This window comes from Saccostrea echinata, unplaced genomic scaffold, assembly GCF_033153115.1.
Source record: "Saccostrea echinata isolate AGI-Se365-2 ecotype Australia unplaced genomic scaffold, CSIRO_AGI_Sech_v1 ptg000025l, whole genome shotgun sequence".
Taxonomy (NCBI): domain Eukaryota; kingdom Metazoa; phylum Mollusca; class Bivalvia; order Ostreida; family Ostreidae; genus Saccostrea; species Saccostrea echinata.
In genome coordinates, this window is record NW_026889774.1 from 23,125,001 (window position 1) to 23,141,124 (window position 16,124).

The 16,124-nt window shown below is 32.8% G+C and overlaps 3 protein-coding genes and 1 long non-coding RNA gene across 5 annotated transcripts in view; all 4 read right to left on the reverse strand.

The window, feature by feature from the left end:
- LOC133192726 (ATP synthase subunit C lysine N-methyltransferase-like) overlaps positions 1-3,169 on the reverse strand; it is a 10,711-nt gene extending 7,542 nt beyond the window's left edge. Inside the window, exons 1-3 of one of the 2 annotated variants that reach the window (XM_061328730.1) lie at positions 3,016-3,169; positions 1,133-1,227; positions 423-619 (exon numbers count right to left, since the gene is read on the reverse strand). In XM_061328730.1, coding sequence (XP_061184714.1) covers positions 423-619; positions 1,133-1,196 — 261 coding nt within the window. In that variant the 5' untranslated portion in view covers positions 1,197-1,227; positions 3,016-3,169. Of the gene's footprint in view, positions 1-422; positions 620-1,132; positions 1,228-2,927 lie in introns of both variants that reach the window. The other variant, XM_061328729.1, reaches the window with a different exon arrangement.
- Positions 1-16,124, reverse strand: part of LOC133192203 (glycerol kinase-like) — a 419,267-nt gene that overhangs the window by 388,418 nt on the left and 14,725 nt on the right. The window lies entirely within an intron of this gene.
- LOC133192727 (large ribosomal subunit protein eL28-like) lies at positions 3,686-7,081 on the reverse strand. Its single transcript, XM_061328731.1, has 4 exons — positions 6,952-7,081; positions 5,515-5,638; positions 4,071-4,189; positions 3,686-3,808 (listed from the first exon to the last, which is right to left on the reverse strand). The coding sequence occupies exons 1-4, from the start codon at positions 7,063-7,065 to the stop codon at positions 3,728-3,730; spliced, it is 438 nt and encodes a 145-aa protein (XP_061184715.1). The 5' UTR covers positions 7,066-7,081; the 3' UTR covers positions 3,686-3,727.
- On the reverse strand, positions 10,979-13,779 carry LOC133192728 (uncharacterized). Its single transcript, XR_009721860.1, has 3 exons — positions 13,675-13,779; positions 11,859-11,941; positions 10,979-11,215 (listed from the first exon to the last, which is right to left on the reverse strand). It is a non-coding gene; the product is annotated as an uncharacterized LOC133192728 (long non-coding RNA).

A 16,124-nucleotide genomic window follows, 5' to 3' on the forward strand; every position in this document is an offset into this window, starting at 1 on the left:
TCAAATTATTGACCCTTGTATGAAATTCTTGTGATCATTTCTTCATTATGAGAAAGTGAAATAATATGAAAGGCTATTTTCCTGCATGCTCAAATTTACACAGATTCATGAACCAGTCTTCCCATTGGTGAAACTGATATATTGTTTTGTGGTTTTTCTTGTAAATATCATACCTTTCACTAATAACAAAAAAATTATTCATGAATCAATTCTTGTGGTAAATTGGCAACCAAAAAAAAAAAGAAAAGAAAAAATAGAGAAAATTCAATCGATGCAGAAAATAGGCCATTGACAGTAAATAAATGTCACAACCTATATATTAATTAAAATTTTGTGTAAACAGTGTCAAAGAAATGTCTGATCATAAATAAGATTCTTTAGTCAAGAGAGATAACTTTCCCAGTGTTCCAAATATCACTCACAAGCCTTCCATCCCCACTGCCAAGGTCTATGAACTTTCCTTTTCTGCCTTTTAACATTCGGAACACATTCTCCACTTGTTCCTCTGAGGCTGGGACAAAGGGCAGACATACCCTCCTCAGTGCTGGGGTAATAAAAGGCCCTGCTATAAGGTGAATGCCAAACACTATACCAGCTAGGGTACCAGTTATAATGTAACCTAAGGAGTAGGGGAAAAATACAATGTATTTGCAATGTGATAGTTTTTTTAATGCATTTCGCATACATGTATTGTACTAATGTCACATTTAAATACAAGTTATTGCGTGTGTGACCACCAGGCTTTTTAGCAAAATTAATTTAATAGTGACCATTAAATGTTCAATTCTAACTGCATGCTCTTGAATTTCTGATAGTGCTAGATTTAGAGATTCAGGGCAAATCATTGCAACTTGGTGTAGCAAGAAGAGTGTTCAGAAATGCTCAAATCTCTTATACACTGGAAAAGTAGGAAAACTGTAGATATGCTAGATTTTAACTACAGAAAAACTTGTTTAATCCAGATACCACTAGTTCCTGAGAAATTGGCTGGATTAGACAACATTTTAAACAATTGAATTACCATAACTGAAAGAGACTTATAAGTTTACATCATAATAGGCAAGATTTCGGAATACATAACATCAGGATTAGACAAGTTTCACTGTATTACTGGATGTGAATATTTCCATACCTGAGTATGACTTCTGTTTTGGTTTGTCAGGGGCTGAGCTGCTCTCATTGAAGATAGATTCCATGGCTCACAGGAAAATATAAATCAGCTACAAACTGTAGAGAATGTTTCATGCATATATAAATTGCTAAAAGTATAGAAATTAAAAACATTTTTATTTTTCCATCTCAGTGATTTGTAAGTGCAACAGGAAGAGAGAAAGTGATGGACCAGACCAGAATTTAAATTCAAGCTCTCTAAACTCTAGGTTGGTGCTCTATCAACTGAGCTGTTTGGCCACCGGTGAACAAACCTGCCGGAGTGACCATCACATTCCTCCCTCCTTGAATGTCTTCACCCACAAAGACACACAACCCAGGTTTTTTTTTTTGCCCCCTGGAAATACTTTCAGCTGCATGTCCAGGGTGGTATCAAATGTAGCAAGAAGAGAGAAAATGTAAGGGACCAGACCAGGATTTGAACCTGGGCCCCCTGAACTCTAGACATGTGCTCTACAAATCTTGCACATGAACCTTCCAATTGCCACAGAAGTCAGTAGTCCAAGCTAGAGAACCTGCTGGATAGACTTCACCTACAGTTAAGTGTGCTGCAAAATTGACAGATCCAAGGAAATTAATCAGAGTTGTGTCCTAGAATCTATCTGAGCACCACAGTGATAAGGTGTATCCAAGAGAACAAAAATTATGACCTTAGAACAAGAGACCCACAATGCTTGCCAAATATTACTAGTACATGGTCATTTTCTTTGAGCATTTCAGTAAATCGCAACAGGTTTAATCAATGATTACGGAAACTAATTAATACAAGTTTCAAAAGGGTTGGTGGACACTGACTAATACGGGGTAGTGGGGAAAGTATTTATTGTGGTGGTCAAGCAGATTATTTGCCCAGGTTAGAATCCCAGTCCGTCACAATTTTCTCCTCTCCCGTTACATTTGGTGCCATGCCTTACCCTGGAAATGACAGGTGAAAGACCTGCCAGGGAAGAGCCTGGATGTGTGTCTTTTGGGGCCGAAGACCTTTAAGGAGGGAGGAATGAGGCAGTCACATGGGTTCGATCGCCTGTGGCCAGATAGCTCATTGGTAGAGCAACTGACTTGAGATTCAAGGGGCCAGGGTTCGAATCCAGGTCTGATCCGTCGCAATTTTCTCCTCTTTCGATCTTTACATAAGTTTGAAGAGGCGGATCAAAGTTTAAAGCGTAAGCCATATAAAGATTTTTTTATGGTATACATCTGCGCTCGCCCAAAGGTGGCACCGTAAAACATATTAAAAAATTTCAGATAAAAGGCCATTTTTGTCAAAATTTTGCCACGCTGGATATGCTGAAATTGTGTGCAATTTAATAATAAATTAGATTTCATTTAGAAAATCATTGGTGATAAAGCAAAATTTAATAGTAGACAAAGGGATGATCGATGAACTTGACATCCTCACAACGTCAGGGGTCCTGATTCAACACGTTGCCGTTGGTCCAACGGCAACGTGTTGACTCATGACCCCTGACGTTGTGAGGATGTGAACTTGAAAGCGAGAGGGATTTGGCAGTTAAGCAGGTGCAATCATGCAATCACCTGTGGTCAGATTGCTCAGTTGGTAGAGCACCTGAGTTGAAGAAGGGGGGATCGAATCTTGGTTCGTCGCATTTCCTCCCTTCCTTGTAATCCCCCAATGAAATGGATCCCTTCTTCAGACTCAAGTTCCTACCTGTACCTAGATAGAACGTACCGAGAAGTCTAACATTATTAAATTTAATAATGCGTTGATTCTTCATGTAAACAGCTAGTTTACTTACATTACCAACAACAAACAAGTAACTTTCAAATGATAAAAATCCTTTTGACTTTCAGAAATGTTCTCGAAGCACAATACACATTTTGTACCGAATTTCCTCTTGATGGTGTTTCTTGTTCTCATTGAAGACAAATGCCACAATGCTTGAAGACTGTTTTCAAAGCTCAACTCCGATTCTACTAATTCTCATAAACTTGATTATCAATGACACATCACCTGTCAGTGTCACTGCCTTTTAAAAAATAAAAAAGTTAGGAAACATTTTGGAAACCGGCATGACCCAAATTTTTGTCAACTCGTACATTGAAATATTCGATCTACCTACACAAGCAAGCAGATCCATGCCCGTTTGTTTTATAGATCTTTGTTTAGGCTAGCATATAAAACTGAGTAAAGTATACAACAAACATAAATTATGTAGTTTCTTCCTGAAATTTGGTTAATTTCTTGTCAACTTCATTACAAACAACTCTATGCAATCCAAATATTTCCCATTTAAAATTTAGCAGCAGAAAGCTGTCATCAAAAATCACCTGGCTCTCTTAGCACCAAGACCTTAAAACACTTCCATAACAATGGTTCCTTAATGTTTAAATTAATTTAGCTTACTCATTATAAACACTATCCAACAAAGAAGAGGACAATGTTTTCCACACTCATAAAAAGATTCCCTTTCATTCATCAAGTGAAGCACTTAATAAGTGCGATGTTCTTTCAATTTTTTCTACAGTTCTAGATATAAAAGTATGACTTGAACACTTCTTTTTAATTTTTTTTTTTATTTGTTGCTGTATGACACATCTACTTTGACTTTAGTCCACTTTTCTTGACAACAACTGGTTTCTGGCTCCTCAGCAGGGCACTGGCTCTCCTGACAGCAGCCTGTAAATGTCATACATGAAACTATAGAAACCACCCAAAAATATGTGATCTTTCACCCACAGAAATTCTTCCTAAGTTCCATGCAGAGAATAAATATGCAAAATTCTACAAGGTATTTTACTGAACATGATGAAATTTCAATGAGTAAAGGGTAGATGTTCAACTTTTTTCCTTCAAAAATTTTTGTAGTTATTAATTTCCCTGTAACTGCTTTACAATTGTCCAGATAGCACTTCACACTGCAATATTCCAAATTTCTCACCATTTTCAGATCCTTCCTGTAACGGTTGTTACGGAGAGTTTTCTTGATGGTGCTGAAGGTTTTTCGTGATCCTCTTTTCAGCTCAACTCTGTTGAAGCTTTTCCCAGGGCGTTTGCCAGCTGCAAAAAATTTTATACAATATTTACATTTTCAGTACAGGTATGTTCTTTCTCAGTCAGATTAAAATCAAACCTTCACTAGCTCCTTTTTATTTTGTCACTTCAATATTCATGCAACAACCAAAATAAAAAGGAGCTAGTGAAGGTTCGGTTTTAATCAGACTGGTTCTTTCTACAAAGCTTTCCTAAATAAATACTGGTACAAAAACTAAAATTATCTTCTCACTACCTCTTAAATTGTTATGAAGGTTATTCAACCTGCACTATACTCAATTTCCTCATTTCAAATGTCTGACATGTAAATTTAAAGGAAACTTCAATTGAAGTCAATTGGGGCATCAATTGAAAACCATGTCATGAATTTCCAATGTACTACTAACTTAAATTATTATGTATTAATTTAAGTGTTTACTAATTCAATTATTAGGATCTTTTTGTTCCTCACCTATAATCTAGTGACACTGAAATCAATTGAAGTCTGAGCTCTGCACCTTGAAAATATAATACATTCCTAAAGTAGCAGTTTGAGCTATTCCAGGAAAAAATTACAAGAGGATGGATGCCATTTGTTTTCAGAACTCTAACCTTTAGAGTAAAATCTTGGGGGGGGGGGGGAGACAAGAAAATAATTTTATTTGCTAGTCTCCAACCAAAGAATACAACAAATCTTCTGCAATACTACAGTTTTTTCAGAGAATTATTTAATAACGGTAGTTCATCCTTAACAGTTTTTCTCCCTGTATGAAATAAATTTGCCCTCACTGGTTTTAAATGAATTCTCAAAATTACTGTTCTGGTAGATAAAAAAATGTTCTTTTTGATTCAATGTTTGGCTAATCTTTAACCATAGATATAAATCAATTTATTTAGAAATTACCACCTTTATAGCTCAGATTTTCTTTGGTTCAACTTCAATTTGAAGGGGAAAAAAAATCAATATTGAGAAATTCCAAACACAGTCATTTGGACCACTGCTAACAAGAAATCTTCCCTGCCATGATGTTGCAGAATGGAAAGCTTTCAGGATATATGCCTATTCATTTCCAGAAGATAATAATAGCATTTAATCAAAAGAGAATAAAATGTAAAATAAAAATCCAAAATAATTTGGGGTTTTTTTCCCACTCATTTGGAAAATAAATTTCTTCGTACTGTTTATAACTTTTTTTTTTTTTGCTCAAAACTGGATTGAAGACCAAGTCTTCGAGAACAGCAATTAATCATCTACCCACACACACTCTTGAATTTAAAAAAAAAAATGAAACCCTTAATTTATACAAAAAATCACTCTGCATAATTAGTGTGCAGAACAAAATATATCATACCTCTGGCCTTCTTAGTTACGAGGACAACCCCCTTTCCATCCTTGGCTGGGACAACACCAACTGTTTTGGGATGAATCAATCCATTGTAACGGAATGAGTTCACAGACTTCAAGTTGTTTGGCTCCTACAATAATAACTGCATTTATCTTTACTGATTTAAATCACCTGCCCTAAGGCATGCAATTCCTAAACAACTTGTCTTGGATTATATCTCAAGATTCCAGGGTTTCAGATTGCCATTGGCCATTTGCCGATGAAAATTCAAAATGGCACAAGAAAATAAAATTAGACAAAATGGTCAGTAAGTTTAACACTAAGCAGACGTAATGGCTGATTTAATTCTGTTTGTAATGGCATGTCATCATCTTTTTTCTTTTCAAATCCAATTAATTTGTTTTTACTACTTTCTGTGACTGCAGATTTCACCAGCCAGTGACATTCATATATTATATCTTGATCCCCAGATCACTTAATTTATCCAATATAATTTCTAGATGATATGCTTTCCCTACCAGTTTTAACATGAAGTAAATGATAAGCATATGCTGCCAAGAATAATCTCATCGTCAAATATATATTTACAAGATGTATTGGGTAGTGAACTCTTCAGTTAAGAAACTAGAACTCATAAGAATGATGGCAATGAAACTGAAGAATCAGAAAAAAACAGAAAATCACACAGAAAATGACACAACAATTTCATAGTACATATGGCTTAACATAAAACTGTGCTATGACTATATGAGAATCTGTGAGAAATATTTGATATCTCTTTAAATTTGAAGTAAACAGAATATTCTGACCAACAGGAGTTACAGTACTAATATAATACTATATATATATATCTACAGTCAAACCTCGTTATCTCGAACTCAATGGGACCAAGAAAAAACTTCAAGATATCTGAGGATTCGAGATATCCGGGTTAAAATACTTATAGAATAATCGGTTGGAACTTTCAAATCACTTCAAAATATCATGGTATTTGAGATATCAGTGTTCGGAGTACAGATGTTCAACTGTATATTATATAGAATAAGATTATTTGAAAACAATAAAATGTTTTCTTTGGTTGTTAGTACAGGAATTAACATTGCAGCTGTTGCAGAAAAAATAATTTTATGCAATAGCTGCTACGTTAATTCCCATACTAACAACCAAAGAAAGACATTTTATTGTTTATATCTGTATAAATAATCATTTACAGTAGGATTAAAAGGATTAATTATTGTATTATTGATATGTACGTCATAGTACATTTCAATGATGGAACAGCCACTGATCAAGAAATCTGTACAGGTGATATATGCCTAAGTGTTGTTCATGAACTGATAAACGACAATGGTTTTCTTTAGAAATAAAGGAGAAAATATTCAGTGGATGTAAATACATAGATATTAAATGTGGAGCCCTTGCTTAAAATTTTCATTCAATTACCCTGCTGTATGTTTGTTTATTTCCTTTCAAAAGAAAACTTGAGTTATTCCTGATGATCAACCACTGCAAGTCCGTGGAAGCCATTCTGGGAGCTTGTCTGTAAAGAAACAACATAACTTACTTATACTTGAAGCACTTAACAATCATTGAAATCAATATTAAATGGGTAGTTCAAACATCTTTCTTTACCCAAAAGCAACTGAATTATAAAATTTATTACATTTTACATGCAACACATAAGAACCAAACATACGAAAGAAAATGTTGGGAACCCATTTGCAATACCACCCCCCTCCTTCTTTCCATTAGGTTAGCAGAACCTTCATATGACGTCCAAAGATACCAAAAATTAAGATTTGATTAAAGAAAATAAAAGTTATTTCACAAAAAACTCAATAGAAAGCAATTTTTATTTTTAATCGGGAGAAAAATTTAGTTTATAGCTGTGTTTTATCGAAAAGCCATGCTCACTTCACTTATAACTTGAAAAAGAGGCCGACTTCCGGTTTTAACTTATTAACTCTTTCAATGAATTAGTCTGATGAAACAGTTTCTCTACGTTTTCCCACTAACTGTATAAAATCACCGAATGTTTAACATGCCTCTCTTCGATCTATATACAAGTACATGTATTTTTTAAAGACCAAGATCCGGTACTATATCCGTTAAAAATGTATAAATCAGCATGTATTTGCAGCGACTGTCTAGGTTTTGGAGTTTATATATAACGTTAAACAGTGCGACATTTAACTCCGGACACGACATTTGTCCGGACTTTCGCCAACCACTTTTCCAAAGATATGTGGAAACCATTTATGTCATCTGATGGGATTTTTTAAAACTTAACACATGAACCAAAATTTACACCTGATTATCTTCTAGGTAAAAAGATATTACACCTGAAACCAAGAAATCCCATGGGATAATGGTGGGATTTTTTCTCCTAACCAATATCCCACCATTATTCTGTGGGAGAAAAAGGTATTCTGTGGGATTTTTTCTCCCATAGAAGTTTGAAAATCCCATGAATGCTTTATAATGGGACAAAATCTCCCATATACTTGTATATAGAAGATAATCTCCCATCTCTTTATAAATGTGGGATTTATCCCATATTCATTACAAAATAGAAAAAAATTCTCCCATGGGATAAAGAAACAACAGTTTTAAACCAAATAAAGAAACTATTGAACAGTTTAACTACTATTAATTATTTATTTTCATTTAAGTTATGTGTTTCCTAAACCATTTTTTTTAATTTCTTAAAATTAACCAATTTTGGGGTAATGTTTAATTTTTTCAATGATTAAAGATCAAAAAATCAAAAGTGGTTTTATCTCTATAACTTTCAGTTTTTTTTTTTTTGTTTTTTTTTTAAGTAAAAAGGCAATTTCCCTTGTATGTAGATTACCTTCTTTTATTCCTTGTATGTAAATTTTGAATGGGAAAAATAAAAAATGCAATTAAGGAAGAACAAATCTTTTTATGTTTATTTTCCTCCTAATCATTTAGGTTAATTTATTGCATAAGTGCCATTTGTCAAGCTTTACAACATGATCAGATCCATGCACGTTGTTAGATCTTTGCCTGTTTGCTGCACTAAACTGATAGGTTTCCAATTAAAAAATCACATGAAATTGGGTCGTATCAGTCACTCTGAGATTCTTAAGAGAGTTTTAAAACTTATTTAGATGCACAAACTGTAATAATTTACCTAATTTTTACTTTTAATTTTCTTTGTATGATCCTGATCATGCCTTGTTTTGTTCCAATGACAGCTGGAAATTATTTTACTCATAACGAACCCGATCTGACAAATAAACAGAAAATAATGTTGAAAAAAATTCAACCATCTTCATTATGCACATTTACTGGTAGTTTGCATTAAAAATATTTAACAACCTTTTCACTAATTTCAAAACTTTCTACCTACACCTACTAAACATATCAAGAATTTTTGACAGTTCATTGAACCCGTTCAAAAATAAACATGATGAAAGGGCATGGATCCAGAAATATTTGCGGTGGTACTCTACTCATTGTTTCATATCATCCAGTAGAAAACAATTAAGTTTTCCTTAGTTCTGTTACTTCTTTAATAAAAGCACTCTGCTGATCTTTTACTTGTTATTTTTTGGTACATATAATAACCATGCACCATTGACATGTATTCAACTGATAATAGCCAAGTCACCTTAGGCCATTGCAAGTTTCTTCTTTGTTAAACGTCAGCATGCACCTTGTTTTGGACACCCCATAACACATAAAATAAGAGGTCCAGGCCACAGTTAGTTAATGCTCACTGTTAATACCCACGCGGATGCAAATATAGCAGAATGATATTGGGTACATGTATTAAACTTTTACCTCAGCAATCTACGTGTAATTTAAATAAGATGTTAGATCCGCACGCATACTCGCTAAACTGACTGTAGTGACTATGTGAGCGGATCTAACATCTAATTTTAACTAGATTGGTACTTAAGTGGCTTAAATTTATTCAACTTCTTTCAGGAAGATTTTCAATTTTCTTGTCATAAATGCATATTGTCAATTATTATGCTTCCTGTCAGTTTGTCTCTACATAACCCATACCCTACTATTCTTGCATAGTGTTCTAAGGATTTAAATAGCATAAGCATACTATGCCGAAATAGTGCACGACTTCATTTTCTGAAGAAAAACTGACTGCGCCCACGCCTGGGAGCGAACTCACAACCCCGAGATTGTCATTCCGACGCGCTACCGATTACAACACAGACGCCGTTATAAATATCAATGTACTATAATATATATAAACTTAGTTTCAAATATTTTACACTTAAGTAGCTGCAGAACTGTAGCTCTCAGAAAAAATATATGTTGACAGACCAGAGAGCTACAGTGCCACCCATTGAAAAAACTGTATATTTATTGCGCACAAAAAAGTGCGCTCGGTTCTGAATTAATTCTTCGAAATTCTTACCTCAATTGAAAAAAAAGCTACATTTCAAAAAAGTCCTTACTCCTCTATAACTTTCGTAGTTTACACTTGTACTAAGTGCGTTGGACCGAATTCTCGTGAAGACCAAAATGGCAGTATAAATAGGCAAAATTTTCAATGATTTCAATTTCAGGGCCAGGAGGGCTGTTAAAAACAATTATAAGGAATGTTTTATTGTGGAAACAGTGAAAGAATATGTTAGAAACACACGTTTAGTAATATTTTGAGATGACAGTTTTAAAAACACTGAGAAATAAATCGAGAAACAGTGCACAAAAAGTGCACAATAAATATACAGTTTTTTCTATGGGTGGCACTGTAGCTCTCCCGTCTGTCAATATATATTTTTTCAGAGAGCTACAGTTCTGCAGCTAACACTTAAGATGAAAAATAAACAAAATAATTCTTCTAAAATAGTTTCTTGCAATTGACCCCATCACTCAACTACTATTCTCTAAAACTATCTGTACATTATACCTAAAGCCTCCGGCTTGTGCACCATGTGTCAAACCCTGACTTCTTTTTAAGAATAGTGCATGCAAAATACAACACTATTATATAAATATGCACACTTCATGAGTTCCCTAGTTCATTGAATAAAGGTACACATACCTTCATTTTACATTTAAGGACATACGCAAGATACCTTACCTACTGATAATTTTTCAAGATATTCTAAATTTAAACTTATAATACATGTACCATATAACATATTTTTAAACAAAAAATCAGCATGCATTTCCAGGGATTTTGAAAAGATATTAAAGTTTGAAAAATTTTGCATTATTCAAAGAAAAATGTACAAAAATTACAAAACATAAATTCCAGATTTTTTTTATCAAAATTGTTTTAGAAGAGATTTACAAATCCATATATAGACAATAAAAATATTGCACACAGGTCCTTCATTTAGTGGAACTCTTCAACTCCAGGGAAGAACCCAATAAAGTGCAAACTACGTTGCGTATGACCTTAAATGCCCGTTTATATAAGAGAAAAATAAATTAAAGAACTTGTTCTAATTAAAATAATGAAAAAAAAATCCTTATTTAAGCCTTTAAGTTTAATTTTTAATTAAGAAATTTGACAGATGAATAAGAAGAGTAATATACAATATAATACTTCTTAAATTAATTCTCTTGCTTCCATTCATTAGATATTCAATATTCGAGTCAACACTCTATACATGAATGAATTATCAAAAGTTTTGTCCTTAAAGTTTTCAATGGATCCACAGATCATGAGGTGATGTCTCCTTTTATGTGTATGTATCTGTGTACACTGAAAAAAAAAAGAAAGTCGCTGTGTGATGAAAAGGATAAACCAGAAGTCTCTGATGAGACTGTAGCTCTCCTGGTCTATATGTATAACAAAGAAAAAGTAACACTTGGATTTGAAACTTTGCAACAGACAGCAATAAATAGAATTATGTATCTAAGTGTAGTCTACTTGTGTGCCACATTATATTGAAATCATACCAAAATTGTAGGTGGAGTAGCGTTTTAAAGGAATTTTACAGAAATTTCTATTTTTAGTAACCATGGCAGCACCGTTCATTGAAATGTACCTTAGTGCAGTCTAAGTTATATTGAAATCAGAATAAAATTGTAGGAGGAGTAGTGTTTTGAAAAATTACAAACAGATGGACAGCTAGACAGACAGACAACTAGACACCATGGACAGACAGACAGACGGACAGCTAGACGGATGGACGAGGGACACCTTCCTATCCCATAAGCTCTTCTGGTCTCTGACCAGTAGAGCTAAAAAAAATATCAAATTTGATTTTTTTTCAATGTTAAAGAAATAAAACTGCAAAATTAAATTGTAAATGGTTGGTTGCGTACTAATTATTCAAAGTAGTTTTTGTTGTATGGTTTGAAAAATTTTATTATTCATTCTCTCTATTTTCACAAAGAATTACCTTTGCATTTCTTGTATCTACAAGGGGGACAAATCTTCAAGTGGTACATGTACACTATATGTCAGCTACTATACCTTCATTTTCTGTTAAAGAAAAAAAATAGAATAAATCATACAATACCAATTACATGTATAATAACAAAGCATGGATTAAATTTTTCACTAAAATTAGAAAATGGATTGAATATCGATCACTGAAATTTCTCGATCCAGCCAAAATGACTGACGCTAAAATTTACCCCTACTGAGGTCGAAGTATAAAAGTATAAATTATTTTTATCTATCAATATACCATAAATGAAACTTTGTGCATGTTCTGCATTCATTTACCGGTATCTGTATATAGTAGTTTTATGCCCTTGAGAATTTTTCATGATGTCATGCCATAATATTTCCATGTCTGTTTTTTTTTTCTCTGTGGTAACTCTTTGAAAGTTAGCGGAATTGATTTCTTGATAATTCTATCGGAATGTAAATTAGGCAGGTCGATAGGTCAGGAGCTAAGAAGGCCTAATATGCATGAAAATCTCGTGCACACCTGTCTCTGTGTCTGACGCTAAGGAGGCTAAATATGCATGTAAATCTCGTGCGACTACCTTTGTGTTTGACTTCAGTGGGTGAGGACTATTGAAATTGGCATGGGAATCCTTGTGTAATTTAAATCTATGTCTACATTAACATTGCAGGTTATCCTGCAACATGCACGAGAATGCAGTCTTTATTTCTTAAACATCCAATATCCTATCAATTCTAATAAAAAATCATATTATTAGTAATAAAGCTAGAACTTTTTTTTATTTCATTTCCAATTAATAGAAAAAATATTTTTACAAATAAATATGTAAAATAAAAAAGTCCTAGCATTTTTGTCTTTTATAATTTACTTACACATAAGCATCTACATGATGTATATTTTTTCCCCTCAAAAGAACATGAACATAACTTAATAATGATATTCCTAAGTATGTATTCATGGTATAAAAAATGAGCTTAGCAGTATAAAGATTGATTTTTCACTCAAAGTTTTAAGACTGTTTTTCAGAGATTAAAAAAAAAAACATTGATTATATCAATAATCATGTGGGTACATGTCCTATGTAAACTTCAGAGGATCAACCAATTTTCTAACAGAGAATTAGTAATTTGATATTTGGATACTTCCAAACAATATAAGTAGGAGTTTTGGGGGTTATTAATTATGTCCATCATGACATGTACTATAAGCACTGACCCCCCATATCTCAAAATTTATCTTGACACCAAAAAAAAAAAAAAATAGTACTTGCAACACATGCAATGTTTGTTAATCCCTAGTACACTACAGTAGTAGGATACTTTTAACCATGTCTGAGAGAAGATAATTAATTTTCTAATCAGTACTGCTGATGACTGTGATCAAGATACTTATAAATTGTAACTTGCAAATTACAGACAAATTTAGACATGACAGTATAATTTTTTAAGTACAATCATCAGCTAGTGTACACATTGAGAATATTCGAACGAACGAATACTAGCCTACAACGTTGTCATTGAGGAAATTCGAACGAAAGAATAATATTCCGATGTGTATAATTTTCTGACGATTATTTACTTTGTTAACTTGTATAATGTACTACTGAATAACCCCATCGACTGCTAGCTCTGCAAACACTTTAAAGTGACAGAAATTCATAAGATTGTTTCATCAGTTAACGAGGAATCAGGATGATCTATAGATCTTTAGACTTCAAAAAAAAAAAAAGAATCTATGAGCCATGTATTAACATGCTTTAAATGAAATAAATAACAAATTCAATAATTCTAGATCTACTTACAAAAATAGAGCAGGTCTTCGTCATAATTTTGTTTACAAACATCATGTGGAAATTCCAATATCCTCATAATCTTGTCGCCGTTTTTTTTTCTTTGGTTGGTATTGGGTAATTCTAGGAATATAATGCATCCGTCTGCACAGAATTTTTAAGAAGTGAATCCATAGATAGAATATTACTGCTTCTTTTTATTTATTGGTTTATCTTTTTTTAATTTAAACAATGCATAGTTCACGAGAAAACAAAGAAATGAAATAAATTATCAGGCCTATTTTTTTCAGATTTTTTTTGTTGTTGTTGTAAATACTGCCATGGGTAATAATGGTAATTAAAATGCCCAATACCAAAAATATTAACATTTTATTTAAATGGGACATCATCATGATCATTGAGAACATGATAAGAAGGAGGAGGGGTAGTGGACGGGTGGGTAGTCTCTCTGTATCTCTAAAATAAAAATTAATGTTTCCCTTGAAAAGTCAAGAAAATTTTATTTGCATGGTCAGTGGGATATTCAGTACAAGTTTAAAAGTCCAGTCAGTACATAGCCTCAATAAAGCCCCTTCTTCTTCTTTTAATTCACGACATTTTGATATATTGTTAACTTTCTATGATGTTCAAAATTGTATCATTCACCAACCATCCTTCATGTGATAATCAATAGTAACCTATAAATTTTTGTCACTTCAAATCCCATTTTTGTGAAACGTAGAATGAAAAATCAAAAGCTATACGAGCATTCATTTTACTTTCATAAACATGATTCAAGTTTATATTTTCGAATTTTTTGACAAACGTTTGTTTGTATCATCTGTCCTTAAGGGGGGGGGGGTGCAATTTTATATTAATTGTTTGCTATCAATTATGAACGATGTAAAATTGTTTGGATTTAATTTTTAAATTGAAAATGAAAAAAAAAATTATGACTTAATCCAAAGGTTTAGTAAAAGCATGGAGTTTGTTTTTCATGAATTTCTATTGTAGATTCATTTGTTAAATCGACTTGCTGTGTGTTAATATCCCTTGTGTATGTTTTGTTAGTTCCAAGCAAATTGTGACAGTTTTGCTACCTGGGGAAAACAAAAGAGTTAGACTCTTAAATGCCTCTAGGTATATACATACATGTATCATACCCTATGGAGATCTGGGGTGAAGATATTGGTTTCTTGGAAGTTAGCAAGGGGAGGGGGGGGGGGTAGGTTTAACAGCAGACTTAAGTTGCTTTATTAGTATTCAAACATTTACTGCAAGATTAAGAAAAACAGGTAATACAACAGAAGTTGATTATTTTTCTGTGAAATCAAACTCAGATGACAAATATCAAAAAAAAAAAAAAAAAAAAAAAAATCAGATTGAGCTTAACTTGGGATCGACACCCCCGTCCAAAAATATAGTCCCGTCCAAAGCTAAAGCGTTTAGAAGTCAGCAGAGTCAATATCTCGAAGTGGGTCTTGTGACGCATTTATGAATATGTCCTATTATTGTTTTTTATCGATAAAATAAAAATAAATCATTTATAAAATTATAGCTTTAACTCTAGCTTAAAGAATATCTATGTCCGATCTAGGACACTATAGCATAATACGATACTCTTTACAGAGTTATGTCCCTTTCTAGAATGTAAGTTATAGATTTTAAATACTTATGGTCTTTACGTTTACGTGATTTATTTTTTTCATCTAAACAATAATAGCCAATGTAACTTTTATTTTAAGAAACTTTGGACGAAAAGGAATTTTTTTAAAAGTTTAGTAGAAAAAAATGACAATTTATAGATCCTTGATTTAAATTATAGTAAATAATCAAAGCGGTCCCCTTAGGACTGTTGGTATATAAAGAAGATAATATGTCATTCTACTATATAACTTCGATCACCTTGTTTTAATGTTATCCTGTAGATCACATTCGCATTTAAAAATATCTTTCGTGGAAAACCAAACTGATTAAATTGTAAATAGTAAAAATGAATAAAAATATATAATTTGCTATTTGAAAGTTAATGATGTACCAAATGTAAATTCCGTGTGAAAAGTATACACATATACTTAACTTTCCTATCAATAATCTTGTATTCAAAGTGTACAAACAGTACATTTCAGATACTAGATGCAGGACTTGTGAAATAAAACAAAGGGCTAATTGCAGCCATATGTCTGCCGATAAGGCCACTGTTGTTTAATTTCAAGTCTATTTCAGGTTTTTTTTTATATACATGTATTGAAATCTTACGAGATTGTACAAACTTAGCACTGCACATCAACACCAAATACAGAGTAAGAGTGGAAAGCTAACGATTCACACATTTTATCGTTATTCAGTAAAACAAAAAATAAAATTAAAACAATTTTAAAAAATCAAGCAGAAGAAATGTTGCCCCCATATGCAGACGTCTCTTTTACGCTACGAATATTATGCAACAAAATTATAAAAGTTGTATGCTTCTATAAATTCTT